General features: G+C 43.6%; 3 protein-coding genes across 4 annotated transcripts; 1 reads left to right on the top strand and 2 right to left on the bottom strand.

Annotated features, from left to right (window-relative positions):
- Positions 1 to 549: 549 nt before the first annotated feature.
- Positions 550 to 4050, top strand: LOC118301854 (UDP-glucuronosyltransferase 2B13-like). Its single transcript, XM_035627483.2, has 2 exons — positions 550 to 677; positions 799 to 4050. Exon 2 carries the CDS (start codon positions 806 to 808, stop codon positions 2396 to 2398), a length of 1593 nt encoding a protein of 530 aa, XP_035483376.2. The 5' UTR covers positions 550 to 677; positions 799 to 805; the 3' UTR covers positions 2399 to 4050.
- LOC124849918 lies at positions 4041 to 7228 on the bottom strand. 2 transcript variants are annotated; one of them, XM_047331583.1, is made up of 10 exons: positions 7132 to 7228; positions 6980 to 7015; positions 6566 to 6865; positions 6166 to 6486; positions 5906 to 6001; positions 5710 to 5734; positions 5471 to 5553; positions 5059 to 5089; positions 4768 to 4844; positions 4041 to 4237 (listed from the first exon to the last, which is right to left on the bottom strand). In XM_047331583.1, exons 1-10 carry the CDS (start codon positions 7160 to 7162, stop codon positions 4146 to 4148), a joined length of 1092 nt encoding a protein of 363 aa, XP_047187539.1. In that variant the 5' UTR covers positions 7163 to 7228; the 3' UTR covers positions 4041 to 4145. The 2 variants fall into 2 exon arrangements, with proteins under 2 accessions (XP_047187539.1, XP_047187540.1); XM_047331584.1 differs by having other exon boundaries at positions 5918 to 6001.
- Positions 7229 to 7369: 141 nt separating this feature from the next.
- LOC118302888 (neuronal acetylcholine receptor subunit alpha-3) lies at positions 7370 to 14639 on the bottom strand. The gene is made up of 6 exons (XM_035629401.2): positions 14490 to 14639; positions 13890 to 14029; positions 12297 to 12341; positions 10571 to 10680; positions 9221 to 10421; positions 7370 to 9116 (listed from the first exon to the last, which is right to left on the bottom strand). Exons 1-6 carry the CDS (start codon positions 14557 to 14559, stop codon positions 8988 to 8990), a joined length of 1695 nt encoding a protein of 564 aa, XP_035485294.1. The 5' UTR covers positions 14560 to 14639; the 3' UTR covers positions 7370 to 8987.
- Positions 14640 to 15119: the final 480 nt, after the last annotated feature.

Here is a 15119-nt window from a genome sequence, read left to right as displayed (position 1 = left end):
CATTTTGTCTCTTTGTTGTGGCCAGGATGAAGACACAGATTAGGGAGTTGACCAGGAAGCTCCACTCCTAAACCGAGTGTTTTAGTTGGGCCTCCTTTATTTGTTTCTTTCAATTCCTTCATAGCAGCCCTATTGATTTCTTTCCTCCCTCTGGTCTCTGCCTGTCTCTTATGATTTATTCTTTTTCACTAAAAGGGACTTGGAGCTCAAACCGGCTGCAAGAAAAACCAAAATCTGCAATGCACACTTATAAATATATACATTCTATGCTGCTCAATTTATTAAAGAGAGGAGTTGAAAGTTATCGCACCACAAGATTGTCTTCTTTTTCTTCTCAAAACTCTACGCTAAGCATTAACAAACAAAAAGCACATCTTACATTTTCCCTGTGATTATGTATGAATGCTAGAGTGTACGTTCCATGAAATTAAATAAAATAATGCACTTGCAGCACACATAGGCAACTGGGACACAATTCTGCACACAGCTTCCACAAAGAGATCACATTGTTCCTTGTTCATGCAGAAAGGCCCAAAGAAAAGATTAATGATAAGCCACTCATGTTAAGCTTTTCCTGGAATTTGTGGTCGTGTATTCTCTGCGACCAAGGATATTTCACATCGACATCTAAGGAACAAAGCACACTGCGGGCCTCGGAGCGACTTCATGTAAAACAGGTACGTTATAAATCAATCCTGCACATAACTCAATATCACTGAATTCCGCTTTGTGAAAGGAGAACCTGAATGTGTACAGTCACCCTGAATGATGTTCTGAGTGTAATAATTCTCATTTCAGGTTTGAAATGGCCCCCCGTGGAAGCACAAAAACATTTCTTCTGCTTTTACCCGTTATGTTCGTGGCGGTGACGGTATGCAGCGGGGGCAGGATTTTGATTGTTCCTTTAGAGGGAAGCCACTGGGTGAACATGGATGTCATGATCAGAGCGCTCCACTCTCGAGGACACTCTGCTGATGTGCTCCGGACCAACAATAGCTGGTACATCAAGGATGACTCTCTCCACTACAAGGCAATCACCGTTTCTGTCACCGAAGCCTTTAATCACGACTTTATTAACCCGATCCTGGCAAAGATCATCGACATAGAAAGAGGGGAGAGCTCCGCCGTGAGCTTTGCAAGTTTGCAGCTTGAGATGTTCACTGCGATGTTTAACATGCATAGAATAATATGCAAAATGGCGACTATTATGTTCAAAGACAAAGACTTGATGAATAGTTTGAAGGAGAGAAAATATGACCTGGTCCTTACCGACCCAGCATGGGGTGCAGGTATAATGTTGGCGCATGCTCTTAAGCTGCCTCTGGTTTACAATGTGAGGTGGATTACTAGTGGAGAGGGACATTTGGCCATTGCACCTTCGCCATTATCTTATATCCCGATTACCGGCTCAGGGCTGTCAGACAAAATGAGTTTCATGCAGCGAGTCGAAAATCTAATTTTCTATGCCATTTTCCGAGCTCAGGATGGATTTTTAATTAACCGTCAGTATCAAGCTGTTTGTGATGAGTTCTTTGGCCCAGAAGTCAGATACAGTGACTTATTACAAGGGGCGGACCTGTGGCTGATGAGAGCCGACTTTGTGTTTGAGTTTCCTCGGCCCACAATGCCTAATGTCGTCTACATGGGAGGGTTCCAGTGTAAACCTTCTGAACCACTCCCTGAACACTTGGAGGAGTTTGTGCAGAGCTCTGGGGACCATGGAGTCATCCTCATGTCTCTGGGGACTTTTGTGAGTCAACTTCCTGCTGACATGACAAACAAGATCGCTGCAGCTTTTGCCAAATTACCTCAGAAAGTCATCTGGAGGCATAAAGGTGACAGACCAGCCACTCTGTGCAACAACACTTTACTAGTGGACTGGATGCCACAGAATGACCTCCTGGGACATCCAAAGATTAAACTGTTTGTGGCTCATGGAGGAACCAATGGAGTCCAAGAAGCTATTTATCATGGAGTCCCAGTAGTGGGTCTGCCTGTGTTCTTTGACCAGTACGACAACCTGCTCCGCCTGAAAGAGAGAGGAGGGGCTAAAATTCTTACATTAGCCACAGTGGACAAAAGCACCAACTTCATAGAAGCAATCGAGGAAGTCCTGAATGAGCCCTCCTACAGGATGAACATGCAGAGACTCTCCTGGCTGCACAGAGATCAGCCAACAACACCACTGGATAAAGCCCTCTTCTGGATAGAGTTCGTCATGAGGCACAGAGGTGCAGCTCATCTGAGAACAGAATCCTACAGACTGCCCTGGTATTCCTACCACTCTGTAGATGTTGCCCTGTCTCTTCTGGCTACTGTTGCAGTGGTTACTTTGTTTCCTCTGGTACTTTTCAGATATGTGCATCCTGAGAAAAGCAAAAAAAAGACAAACAAATGAAAAATATGGTAAGGTGGCGAAATTCTGTCCTGCTCTTTCTACTAAAAATACCATCACGTCGTTTAAGATTTTTAGCTCAATTTAATCGAATGCGGGGTAATTTAAATTGTTATCTCCCTTAGTTCTTTGAGGAAACTAACACTAGGTCAGAGTGCCTGTTGAGGTGCAGCACGGGTATTACAAATCCAGACCTTTGTTACATAACTGGAATCCATGCAGGGTAAAGTTTGGTTGTGTAACAAAGATAATGGACCAGTGAAGGGCAGGGTGAAACAAACAGTGTGATACAATCTAGATTAAGTTTTGGCAGGCACATCTACATTCACTATCTCATTCAAGATCAATGCATGCAGCAGACACACATTACAAGAAAGTTACTACAAATTCCAGCTGACTACCATGAAGTACAGAGAGTTTGTATCTAACACGATACATGCATGTTTAGAAAAAAAAAAATCACAGGGAATACACCCAACAGACTCAGTTAGAGCAGTTTAAGTGACCGTAAAATCCACTTTTTGCAGCGATATAATATGATATTTGAAGCTGTGGCTCCATCTGGTGGTAGTAATCTAAAAAAGACTGGTAGACTGAAATGCACACAGGCGCTGCCTTTGTCTGATAACAAAGTAGAGGCTTCTCCATTGCAGTAATGGCAGCGGGGAGGAGAGGAGCCCCGACTAACCCACTGGACGCTCCTCTTGATCTGTTCTGTCCCTCAGCCCGAAACTCTGACGTTGCGCGACGTCCTGTCACAGAGGGTCACCGAACTCCGGGGTTGACCTTTAACACGGGCAGACAACAAAGAGGGAGATGGGCGGTTTTTTAATGGTTCTCAAAAATCACATATTATGTCACATATTTGAAATGACCGGTGTGCAGCATCCAGACATTTGATGCACATTTAATAAAAGTGCATGAAAATATTTTGACTGCGCACACAGATTGGGGAGCTTTTGTCTCAGAGGACACTTGTATGCACAACGTTTGTCTCAATCAATATTCCCTCTGCCACCTTCTCTCTGTTAAAGTCTGTGTTGCGTGAGTCATTACTAAAACCCCTTTGGATCTAAAATAGAAAGACATCTTCAGAATCATAAAATACTTTTGTGATGCACAGGAATCTTGTCTTGCAGACACATTATTGATGAAGCTGAAGTCCCGTGTCCGAGAGGACAAATACATTACATTACAACAAAAGCCCACCCTGTATTCCGCTGGCTGGATGCTGTTAATATGAAGCAACTGCAGTAGGTGATGTTGAGTCGGCATGGCTAGCGACAGCTCCGGCTCGGCTGTTATCAGTGAGTTACAAAGAGTTCTGCTGGATTACACGCATGTATAATTTCCTGCGAATCCCTCGTGTGCATATTGGCAATTTGCACCCAGCCACTAACAATGAGAACACCAACATCGTTGTAATTACTGAATGCAGATGCATTTAATGGATACGGCATTAAATATGACGACTATCGATAGTATCAAAAACTGGGTTTGAGTTGAGTGAAAATCCTTATAATTCAAAAAAGCATAATTGTGTACGTGCTACACTGTATGTGTCTGGAAAGTGGACTCAACAAAAGAGACTGGAGAGCAAACCTTTGTATTCTACACTGTTTAATTCAGAATAAAATGAATCCACAGAATGATGACTCAAACACTTTCATTTTTCATGTATACAAACACACGGATGTATATCTTAATATTTCTGACACACTTGCGACACAAGCGGGTGCCAGTTCTGCTTTTAACCGACTGTAAAACCAGGCGGGCGGTTGATCATGTGTTTTTTCTTCTTGAAGGATGCAGCATACCAAGATGCTCGACTCGGTGAATCATCTGTGGTTATAAGGTTCACAGTTAAACGATGGGTGTCTTTTTAGAGACTCGTGCATTTGTTCGTCATCTCTTTTTTTCTGTTCAACATTTTGCGTGACAGAATTAGCTCAGAAGGCCAAAAGATGTTTTTTGTAATGCACACCTTGCTGCTCATAATGAAGATGTGGTTTTCCTGTAATATGCGCTGAGTATTGCGATAACAATGTGACAGGACAAGGCAACATCATACTGTTGGATGATTATTATTCTTATTTTTCTGTCCATGTTGCCGGGTTGGTAAGCAGCGTAAGAAAAAAACATACAAACAACAAGAATGCAAACTCTTTACTCTTATTGCGTTATATGATAACCATAAGTTGAAAAGAGCCTTGAGTCTGATGTATGCCAATTATGAAAAACATATCTTCAAACTCGGATCTGCAAGTAAAATTAAATTAAATAAATAGATAAATACACTAAAGTTATCTGTTTGATCTGAAAGAAACAAGAAAGACAGAAAACAATTGTGCAAAGTAGTTAAACAAAGTTACCTGGGACAGAGTACACTGCTTCTCCCTCTGTATCACAACCGTTGAAGAATTCATCAGCTTCAATTTCATTCTGATACCTGAAAAAATGTTTTCAAGTTGAATATTTTTCTTGATCATTTTGTCTTTATAACTGATATTTATAAATTTTAAACTGCATGATTTCACATTATCATACATATATATACATATGTACCAATATATGTACATCAAAATGAAGCAAATCATATTTGTTGTGTGCATAAAAGTAACAATGAAGTTTGAATCAATATTAAAATCAATTTATGTTCTTACTCTTCCTCCTCCTCCATGCGGAGAGATTCTCCTGATAATGGAAAGAAAAAACAATGCAGACCAATAACAGAGGGAAATAATGATTTAAATCATCATTAGCACTGTATATGTACTGTATAAGTCATGCAACAAATGCTTCTTTTTTTTTTGAGAAAGCGACAAAGGACTTTTACAATGGCCACATGCAAAATAACTAGATGCAAATAACTAGAACCTGCCAAACAGCAAAAAGGTTTTTAAGCTTTGAATGAAAAAAAAAAAAAGAAGAAATTAGTAGTTAACTAGGCAGGTGTCCCTCAGGGTTCTTTCATCCTGGGAGGGGACAGAACCCAGATGTTTTCTTTCAAAGTCATCATGGGTGAAACGTTATTATAAATTCACCAGAATGTCTATACTGTAATTCAATAAGTACCGTCTTCTGCTTCCAGATAGTCTCCCTCCGTCTGCTCCTGCTCTTCCTCCCACATGTCTGTGTCTGCCTGTTGACTCGTTGTGCTGGAAGAAAACACAAGTTAAGGCAAATGCAAGCAGTATAATCAACAAAATATTGTTTTGAAAAAAATATGAATACATTTTTTTATAAAATAAATAAAATGTGTGTGTGTGTGTGTGTGTGTGTGTAAGAAAGAGAGAGATTAGATCCAAACTCACCCTGGATTGTACGAAGAAAAATGGTCTGTTGGAAAACAAAAAAACAAACAACAACAACAACAAAATATATATTTTTAAGTTCATATTCACAATGTGGTTGGTGGGACAAGCCAGAGTCATGCGAAATAACATTTCCATCTTAATATTAACAATAAATGTTTGTTTTTTAATTTTGTCATTTGATGAAAGTTCCCACTTATCATCCAACCGTGTCTGTTTGCGATCCACAACAGACCCATCAACAACAGGGTTATCACGCCACAGCTGACAATCACTCGGAGAAGGACGCTCGCTGCGAAGAAAAAAAGACATCATCACTCAACAATTTTTTTGATTACCTTTTGAAACAAAAAAAAGACTTATAAAATACGTACTGAGAATTGGAGCACACACAACAACAAAAAACAGTGAATCTGTTAATGTTGCATTTTGTATTGACGACCTGTTTGACCTCACCCTTGACCTCGAGCAACACTGCATTACTTCCATTGAGAGTGTTTTCGTGCTCTCGGATGCATGCAGACGGCAGCACCACGCAAGTGTAGGGACCCGAATCCCTCGCGACGGCACGCTCGATGGTGAAAGTCGTCTCCATCCGTTTGACATGAAACGCTTGCACTTGGAGGATGGTCTCGTTCTTCCTCAGGTAAGACGGGATGAGTTGACATCCGCAGAGTGTTTGCAGGGTGTCAGGCACAGTGCATCTGAATTCGACAGCGTCGCCCTCGCTGACTGCGGACGGCCGCGCCAACGTGATGTGTGCTGGGAGAAAATTAGCTGCATGGCAGAAGGAGAGAATGAGCGGCAAGAAATAAGGCTGACAAAAAATTGTTTTGGTGGCGATAAAACTGCTTACCTATAACCAGAATCTGGATGATGTTGTGTCCTCGAGCTGCTACTTCGGAAGGAGCATACTCTTCGCTGGAGTAACAGCAGCTGTAGTTTCCACTGTCAGCAGGGCCGACTCCGCTCACGATGAAGGTGCTATCGATTTGATCTGCCTTCTGCACCATTTTTCGGATTCCGACGCCGTCCTTACACAAATAAACAAAAATCCAGGAGGGTTTCTTTAACCCGAATGTGCTGCAGGTCACATACAGATCGCTGTTCTCGCTCAGACGTGTCTGTTGGGAAAGGACCCTCGCAGGGGAAATATCTGTGAAAATGAATTTGTTGAAATGGAGACACACGTCACGTCCATGAGTGACACGATGCATCCAAAACCAACTGTGAATACAGGCACACTTGCGCCTCATGAACAAAGGCTCACCATTAGGTTGGCTGATGGCCTGACGTGCAAGGGCACCTTGAAGGATGGAGAAACAAAACAATAGAATGAATTGTGTTCCTTTAATTTGCTTGCAAATGTTCACTCAATTGTAAATACAAACAGGTTCAAAGTGTATAGTTGTCAATACTCACACAGGAGAAAGGTGATTGTGTTCACGGTCATGATGTGTCACCGACGGACCGTCTCCCCGGCGTATCTTTCTGGCTCTTGTCTACACCGACCGAAAGCTTAAACTGTACTGAACCACTTCCTGTGCGCGCTGCCGTGGATTGTGACATCGACAAATGCTTTGCTGACAGGAAGGTAAAGCTCATCAAATAGCATTCGTACATTGGCAGTTTTATTTTCTGTTGTGCAGTGCTGAACACGATCTCCCTTGAACGTACTTCTTCCCTTCCTTCCTCTTCTTCCTTGTTAGTTTTGACACGACGTAACCCTCGTTTCCTTCAGAAACTAATTTATTTGACCATCTATATTACACCTATCTGTTCCGTAGATCTCCTGCTGGTCCACCGCGACTTTTGAGTGGGCTTTAATTCAATTCATTAGCCACAGGTTTTTTTTCTTATCAGATGTGACGGAGCTCCAGGACAATATCCCACCGCTCTCGGCCAGCGTTGGATTTCCTCGTGATGACATAGCTTGCCACCTGCTCTGATTTCTAGTTGTTTAAAAGGAATCACACAGTGACATGCTGACTTTTTCACGCATCGAGTTTGACCTCGTGTCATGCGTCAGAGGCGTCAGTGCATCTGGTGACTGACCTGGAGGCTGTGAGATCCCTCTGTACGTGTCATTCAAGTGAAACAAAAATAAAATCACACCAGTGCCTCCTTGCGTTCATTTTTTTAAGCATGCGAAACTTTACATACATACATATATACGTACGTTCACATAGCTGTTATGGATGGATGCTGCACACCCTGTGCAGTAAGAAAAAATTGTACTTGAACGATTGTTCAGATGGAGACGGGAGAGGAAGCTGATGAAATCCTTCACTTGCTTTTCGTATTGATCGTGATCCAATTAGCTGAGTGAGCTCAGAGTGATGCACAAGAGCCTTGGTGACCTCGTCCCAGTTCCATCCACGATCCCACTGCGTTTGTTGTCCGGTCTCTGAAATATTTGCCGCCTCACATCAACCACAATTTAATATTCATCTGTCTATAACTATTTTCCATTCATTTACAGTGATGTGAGGAGCAAATTATTGACATTTGCTTAAAATTTCTCTTCAACACATCAAATGCTTTCAAGGAATATGTAAATATTCACAATTCACTCAATCCTGAATGAAATTCAGCACACTGTCCGGAAGGTATCTGGACAGAAGAAAACTCTCCCTCGTGTAGTTGAGCATTTAACATTTTACTTTTTAAAATGTCCATGAAATTTCCAGAATGTTACAAAAGAGGTTTTGATTAAATGGGAAACATGTCCCTTTAAAACAGCCATTGAGTTGTTTTCATCACTTGTAGTTCCTAAACATTTCCACATGATGTCACTTTTTGAACACAGTCAACACCCTCGCTTGCACGGAGCATAATGGGTGTGTGAGGGGATAATCAGTATGTTGATATTACATTCAAATGAATTACTGTACCAATGATGTACTTTTGTATTTAAAATACTAATATTTGATTCCGTAGATGTAGTTGTCATCTTGTGTCTTTGTTTAGGGCGTCAGCACCGTATTCCGTCCAATCTTTGAAGTGTTGCATGTCACACTGTTGCCTATCACGTTGCCATTTACTGCAAATTTTATTTTAACGCAGTTATTTAATGAGATGGCTCCATAGTTTCCATGGTTTGTTAGACATTTCCTCAGCATTCAATAGTCCTTAAACCGACACTGAACTCTCTGCAGACACTGAACACTTTGGTGTCGGGGAGTTTTTTCGCTCTCCGAGCCACAGCGTGAGAATCTTAAGAGTAACGAGTGCTGTGCACCTCAACAGGCTCGAGTGTTAAGTTTTCACAAGCAGATTCAAACGTCGTCCCCGAGTAATAGAGGCTGGAGGAAGAGGCCAGCAGTTCCCAGGATACACACGAGGACAAAAACCCACAGGAAGATCCTGTCGATCACCATGGCAACGTACTTCCAGTCGTCCTGAACCTGTAAATACATCACAGTGAAAACATGTCAAGTGTCACGACGACATGATTAATGCAATTTTAGATATAGTTTGAAGAGATATAGTTTGCTGCCGTCCTACTCACCTCCTTAGCTTCATTCTGTAGTCTCATGTTCTCTGCGATGTATTTGACACTCTCAATGGCCTCCCTGACCTCAGGGGAGAGCGGCAACAGGGACATTATTCCTCCATCCAGAGACTCAGAGCTGGAGCACTGACTACCCACTCCCAACCCGCCAACACTGCTCCCTGTCAGCACCCCCACGCACCCCAGGCCTCCGCTCCCGCCCCCAGAGTCTGCTGGCAGTTTACCGGATCTCTGGTGCCAGCAGCAGTTGCAACGGCCCTGGGAGCACAGCGGCCCAGGGCCTGCACCTTTGCCCGGGCCTGTGCTCAAGTTATTAAGGTTCGAGAGCTCTGTGTGGTTGAAAAGCCGCTGGCGTTTCGTCAGGCTGGACGCCACCGTGGAGGCCAGCGCCTGAGGTCTGTGCGGCTTCTGCAAAGTGCCCGACGAATGAACGCCGCAGGGTCCGGGATGCACCGCGTGAACACTGTCAGCCGCCGCCACCTTCTCGGGGTCCCTCTCTGGCCTGGTCATGAACATCACCCGGGGCAGCAGTCCCAGGAACACACTCCGCACCCAGCAGGGCATGGTGTGTGTCTTTGGTGTGCGGTAGTGGACGTTCAGCACAAAAACAGTGATGACAATAGAGAGGGTGACAAAGATCATGGTGAAGAGGAGGTACTCGCCAATCAGGGGGATGACTAGCGAGGTGGAGGGGATGGTCTCGGTTATCACCAGCAGGAAGACAGTTAGAGAAAGTAGGACGGAGATGCACAGAGTGATCTTCTCGCCACAATCGGACGGCAGGTAGAAGACGAGCACTGTGAGGAAGGAGATGAGCAGACAGGGGATGATCATGTTGACAGTGTAGAAGAGAGGCAGACGGCGGATGTACAAAGAGTAGGTGATGTCCGTGTAGATTTCTTCGCAGCAGTTGTACTTAATGTCGTGCTTGTAGCCAGGGGCGTCGATGATCACCCACTCGCCGGTCTCCCAGAAGTCCTTCAGGTTGATGGTGGAGCCGATCAGCACCAGGTCGATCTTCGCCTTGTCGTAGGTCCAGGAGCCGAATTTCATGGTGCAATTTTGGTAGTCGAAGGGGAAGTAGGTGACGTCAATCTTGCACGAGCTCTTGAATATGGCCGGAGGGATCCAGGTAACGTCACCGTTGTAACGGAGCAGGGCCTTTGTTTTGTCGTCAACCTGAAAGTCTCCGACTGCACTGTAGAGGGAGAGGGAGTGAGAGAACAGGAGGAAGACAAAGACAGATGCGTTACTGACGATTGAATCTGGGGGTAAAAGTAATTGACTATCTCCCTCTCCACACAATAAATGTTGAGCCAGATTGTTTTAATTTGTCGTAACGCTTACTTGTTGTACAGCACAATGTCCGGCTTCCATATCCTGTTGGATGGCACTCGGATAAACTCAACACCTCCGAAATCCATTGGATTCCATTTCAGTTTGTAGTCATTCCACACCTGGAAAAACACACAAGACTGATTATTGTAAAAAGTAAAAGAAACCTGAATGTCAGACAAAATTTGTTATCGTGAGTGCTTACAATTTTTAAGGAATGTCAATCTTGCTGAAACAAAAGACCTCAGTAAACGTGCTAAAATTGGTTTGGAATCTTTTTTTTTTTCTATAGAAATCTGAATTGACTTTTGGTCACAAATCGAGCTGATGAATAAAAAAACCTTCAAAAAAATTCAAACCCCAATGAAGGTGCTTTCTATTCAACCAAAACAGATATTTTAGTACAGACCAACTTTATCCAATGTTGATTCTTAAAAATTAAATAGAATATATATATATAAACTGCAAATACCTAAAGGATAAAAATGTATTGCACAAAATAAGTATGTCAAGTTTGAAGAGCTTTATAAAGCTACAAAATAGTGTAAGATAAAAGTAAGCCAATAGCAGTTGTTACCTCTCAGATTATCTTATGTCTGATCAGATCTTGTAAAATGTCCCTCATTAAAACCAAATGGAAAGCCCAACTAAGGCAAATTATGTGTGTGTGCGTGCGTGTGTGTGTGTGTGTGTGTGTGTGTGTGTGTGTGTGTGTGATTGTGTTTGAGAGAGAGAGAGGATAAAATGGACTTGTTTTATGGACTTTTTTGGCCACTGCTTTTGACCCTCTCTTCAGGACAACCGGTGAGCCTGGTCCGACTCATGACGTAACAATAGTAAAGAAAAACCTCTGAGAGCTGTAAAGACTTCACTCAACCGTGTCCAGAGTGCACTCTAAGAAAACAGCAGATGGCATTAAAATAAGTGAAACAGGGCTTCATCTCTCAGCACCAAAGAGCAATTACAGCTCAACCCTTTAGCTTGAGCATGGCGGCTCCAGTGCACATGTAGTTCTTGCTCAGCACTAGGAGTGTGCGACCCTGCAGGCCTGCCCTGCCTCGTTCGATTCCAAAAAACCAAAACCAGACTAAGTCAATGATAAAACCATCTAGCCTAACAGCAACTTCATTTTTGTTGGTAATGTTTTTTTTGATTCGGGCACAGCTGAGACTTCGGAAGCCACGGTGTCAAAATAGCACAACGAAATCTCAATGTATTTTTTATTTATAGGATTTTAACCAGACTGAGTAAAAAACCAAGGATATGGCTCGACCAAGAATGGTCATGGTTGAAAACTGTAGTGGAGCTGCTGTAAACAGCTCCTTTCAATGAAAAGTAGCTCCATCTGTTTCATCTGTTTATCTTTTCCAAAAGAGACATATTATGCTCATATTCAGCTTCATACTTTTAATTTGGGTTATTAATTGAAAATGTTTATATGCTCTAATGCTCAGTTAACACATGAGTTTCCTCATACTGTCCATTCGCGCAGCTCCTCCATTGCGAATGGCACCTGAGGAGTCAGTAAATCTGGTGACAGAGGCTCTAAGTTGGAGCCTAGAACAACAGCAGCTGCAGCTGGGATAGGACCAGATGGATCAATGTGTTTAAAAAGCTTCCTGTCATGAATAATTCAACCTGTCAGTCTATCCCTGAAGAGTCATGTATGACAGAAGGCCGGATCCATACTCGATGTCCTTGCTCGAGGTCAATTTGCAGTCATGCACCATAAACTTACATGTCTCAGCCACAGATTGGTCTCCATGATCTGGTTGATTTCATCCTGGCAATGGAACAGAATTGATGATATTTAAGCAAATGAATACAAATAAATGTTAACAATGTTGAAACAGGAAACGTCACAGGCAATCGTCCAGTTCCAGCGCTTACTGCGGGAGTCGGACCTCCGTGTGTTTCCAGACAAGAGGATTCAGAGAAGGCACACCTGAGTCCTCTATGCCTGGAGCATAACACACGTGGCAGCTGGCGCCAGGAAGACGTAGCACATACTTAACTTTGATTCTGACAACTCAGTGGTAAAGGTGGAGCAGAGGGACCGAAGAGGGGGATGGAGAAAAACCACGGAGGTCAGGTTTGTATGAGAAAATGGTGATTTCATAGCACTTTGATATTGATAAAATAGATATGACATGCCAGTGAGTTTAAGTGACGCTGGTGGGCAGATTTTGCTTCCCCGTTTCCAGTCTTTATGCTTAGCTAAACTAACCTTCCACATATTTAATGGGCAGACGTGTGAGTGCTATCAACCTCCTCACCTAACTCTAAGCAAGACAGCGCATGAACAGCATGTGCCATGATGTTAAACTATATCTTTTAAGAACACTTTTACTTATTTTACCAGCTCTGGCACTTTCAAGTAGAGCCAAGAGAGCCTGCGGTACAGTCCCTGATTGCGAGATGATGACGGAGGGCGCCTGGCCGACGAGCTATTGATAGTCTTAATGGGCTCGTACGGCCCGGCTGGAAGGCCGACCAATGCTAATTGCCTCTGGGATCGGAGCGCAAGGTGTACAGAGGGAATAATAGTCATCCATCAGCACCAGGAGCTCCACCGCCTGCTATATTAACCAAGTTAAGGAGAATGTGATAAATAATCCTTTATCTCTTTGTCTTCTACGAGACCTGGACACGTATTCACTACGTCTTTTGAGAATAATGAAAACAATATACGGAGCGTATACACAGGCAAAGGAAAGCAAATTTAGATAAGCTTCAAGGTGTCAGATCGCGCATTATCCAAAGAAACTACAATGAACAAAACATGGCTGTTGGCCATATATATATATATATATATATATGGCCAACATATTTATATATTTTTTTGCATGTACAAGGACTGCAGACAACAAGCTCCCGCAGAACCCTGTGGTTTCATGCAGAGGGGCTCACGTGAAGTGGCAGTGGTTGAGCGATAGCGGCTGCCTACACTGAGAGATGCTCAGACAGCTGACGTCTTGTCTGGGCCCGACAAACAGCCAGGCTGCCCCTCGTTCCAACCGGTGCGCCCCTCAGTGTTACAACCTATATATTAGGGTCTTTCATGTGCAACTCATCTCGTATGGCCTCCCAGTTAACCATTTGTCCAAAACTTTGTTGTCTGAAGTCCACAAATCCACGCACAACCTACTTCTTGAGAGATTTGATAGCGATGGATAAGTTCATTATGCTCAGATCCTCCACACTCAGACTTGTCGTGATGTTTCCTTCTTCTCTCAGGACTCCTCGTTGAGGAGGCGTACTAATCAGAGGTATGGTTTATTACGGACGTCATCAAAATTGAAAAAAGAAAAAACTTTTGTGGGCTACTTACCACTTTGACCAACTGTGACATGGACACCTCGAACTGAACAATGACCGGGTCCGTCACATTTTCCACCGGTCGTATGTACTGGTTGTAGCGGGAGAATATCACAGAGAAGAGCCTGTGCTCGGCTTCCGAACATGTGGCTCCTGAATCAGAGGAAGGTCATGTGTCCGTCAGCGCAGAGCGTTCACTGGGCTGAACATACTTCACTGCCAAATGATCATGTGTAATGGTTCCCAAAAATCCAGAGCAGTGCAGTTAGATTTCACCTATCTCCGTAATGGAAACTGAGAATAAATTGTTTCTATTTACATAATCGGATCGTGTTAATTTATCGTGCAGTGCTGATTACTGTGCTGTACTGTGTGTTTCAGATTCATTTATTCATGTTCAGTGTAAAGAAAAAATACATCCTATTCGTTCAACAGCCACTGATGCAAGACAATTGTTATTCTGTTGCTACTTGAAATCTATGATTGTCATGTTATGCATTATATGAATTACAAAACGTATATGAATAAATCATTTGGCAATATTTTGTAAACACGTTTGTGTGGAGCAACAAGTAAGGAAGGTGTGATGCTGTAAGAGCAGCAGATCACTCACCTGGCAACAACAGCAACAGAGACAGGAGGGAGGAACACGAGGGCACACAGAGGCACAAACTCGCTTTCATCCTTCAGCTGCAGTTGACAAAGATGCAGAATAAATCCCCTAGATCCCCTCGGATCAGATGCCAGATGAGAAAGTGAAGAGTGGAAGAGGTGAAAGCGCGTCTGCAGTATGCTGAGGAATAGAGAGAGAGAGAGAGAGAGAGAGAGAGAGAGAGAGAGAGAAAGAGGGGGGGGATAGAGAGAGAGAGGGAGAGGGAGGGAGAGAGAGAGAGTGAGAGAGAGAGGGAGAGGGAGGGAGAGAGAGAGAGAGAGAGAAAGAGGGGGGGGATAGAGAGAGAGATGGAGAGGGAGGGAGAGAGAGAGAGTGAGAGAGAGAGGGAGAGGGAGGGAGAGAGGGGGGGTAGAGAGAGAGGGAGGGAGAGAGAGAGAGAGAGAGAGAGAGAGAGAGAGGGAGAGAGAGAGAGGGAGAGAGAGAGAGGGAGGGAGAGAGGGGGGGGGGTAGAGAGAGAGGGAGGGAGAGATAGGGGGGGTAGAGAGAGAGGGAGGGAGAGAGAGAGAGAGAGAGAGAGAGAGAGAGAGAGAGAGAGGGAGAGAGAGAGAGGGAGGGAGAGAGGGGGGGGTA

Source organism: Scophthalmus maximus, chromosome 4 (assembly GCF_022379125.1).
Source record: "Scophthalmus maximus strain ysfricsl-2021 chromosome 4, ASM2237912v1, whole genome shotgun sequence".
Classification (NCBI taxonomy): domain Eukaryota; kingdom Metazoa; phylum Chordata; class Actinopteri; order Pleuronectiformes; family Scophthalmidae; genus Scophthalmus; species Scophthalmus maximus.
The sequence above is the reverse complement of the archived record's forward strand: the minus strand, read 5'-3'. Positions and strand labels throughout refer to the sequence as shown.

Bases quoted from the DNA above. Each gene is read 5' to 3' on its own strand.
- LOC118301854 (XM_035627483.2), top strand. From the start codon at position 806: ATGGCCCCCCGTGGAAGCACAAAAACATTTCTTCTGCTTTTACCCGTT.
- LOC118302888 (XM_035629401.2), bottom strand. From the start codon at position 14,559: ATGAAAGCGAGTTTGTGCCTCTGTGTGCCCTCGTGTTCCTCCCTCCTG. The intron at 10,681-12,296 runs GTAAGTTTATGG...GTGTTTTTCCAG, and splicing joins CCAATCTGTGGCTGAGACAT to GTGTGGAATGACTACAAACT. The intron at 9,117-9,220 runs GTGAGTAGGACG...ATGTATTTACAG, and splicing joins TACAGAATGAAGCTAAGGAG to GTTCAGGACGACTGGAAGTA.
- LOC124849918 (XM_047331583.1), bottom strand. From the start codon at position 7,162: ATGACCGTGAACACAATCACCTTTCTCCTGT. The intron at 6,866-6,979 runs GTGAGCCTTTGT...TCATTTTCACAG, and splicing joins GGCCATCAGCCAACCTAATG to ATATTTCCCCTGCGAGGGTC. The intron at 6,487-6,565 runs GTAAGCAGTTTT...TCTGCCATGCAG, and splicing joins CATCCAGATTCTGGTTATAG to CTAATTTTCTCCCAGCACAC.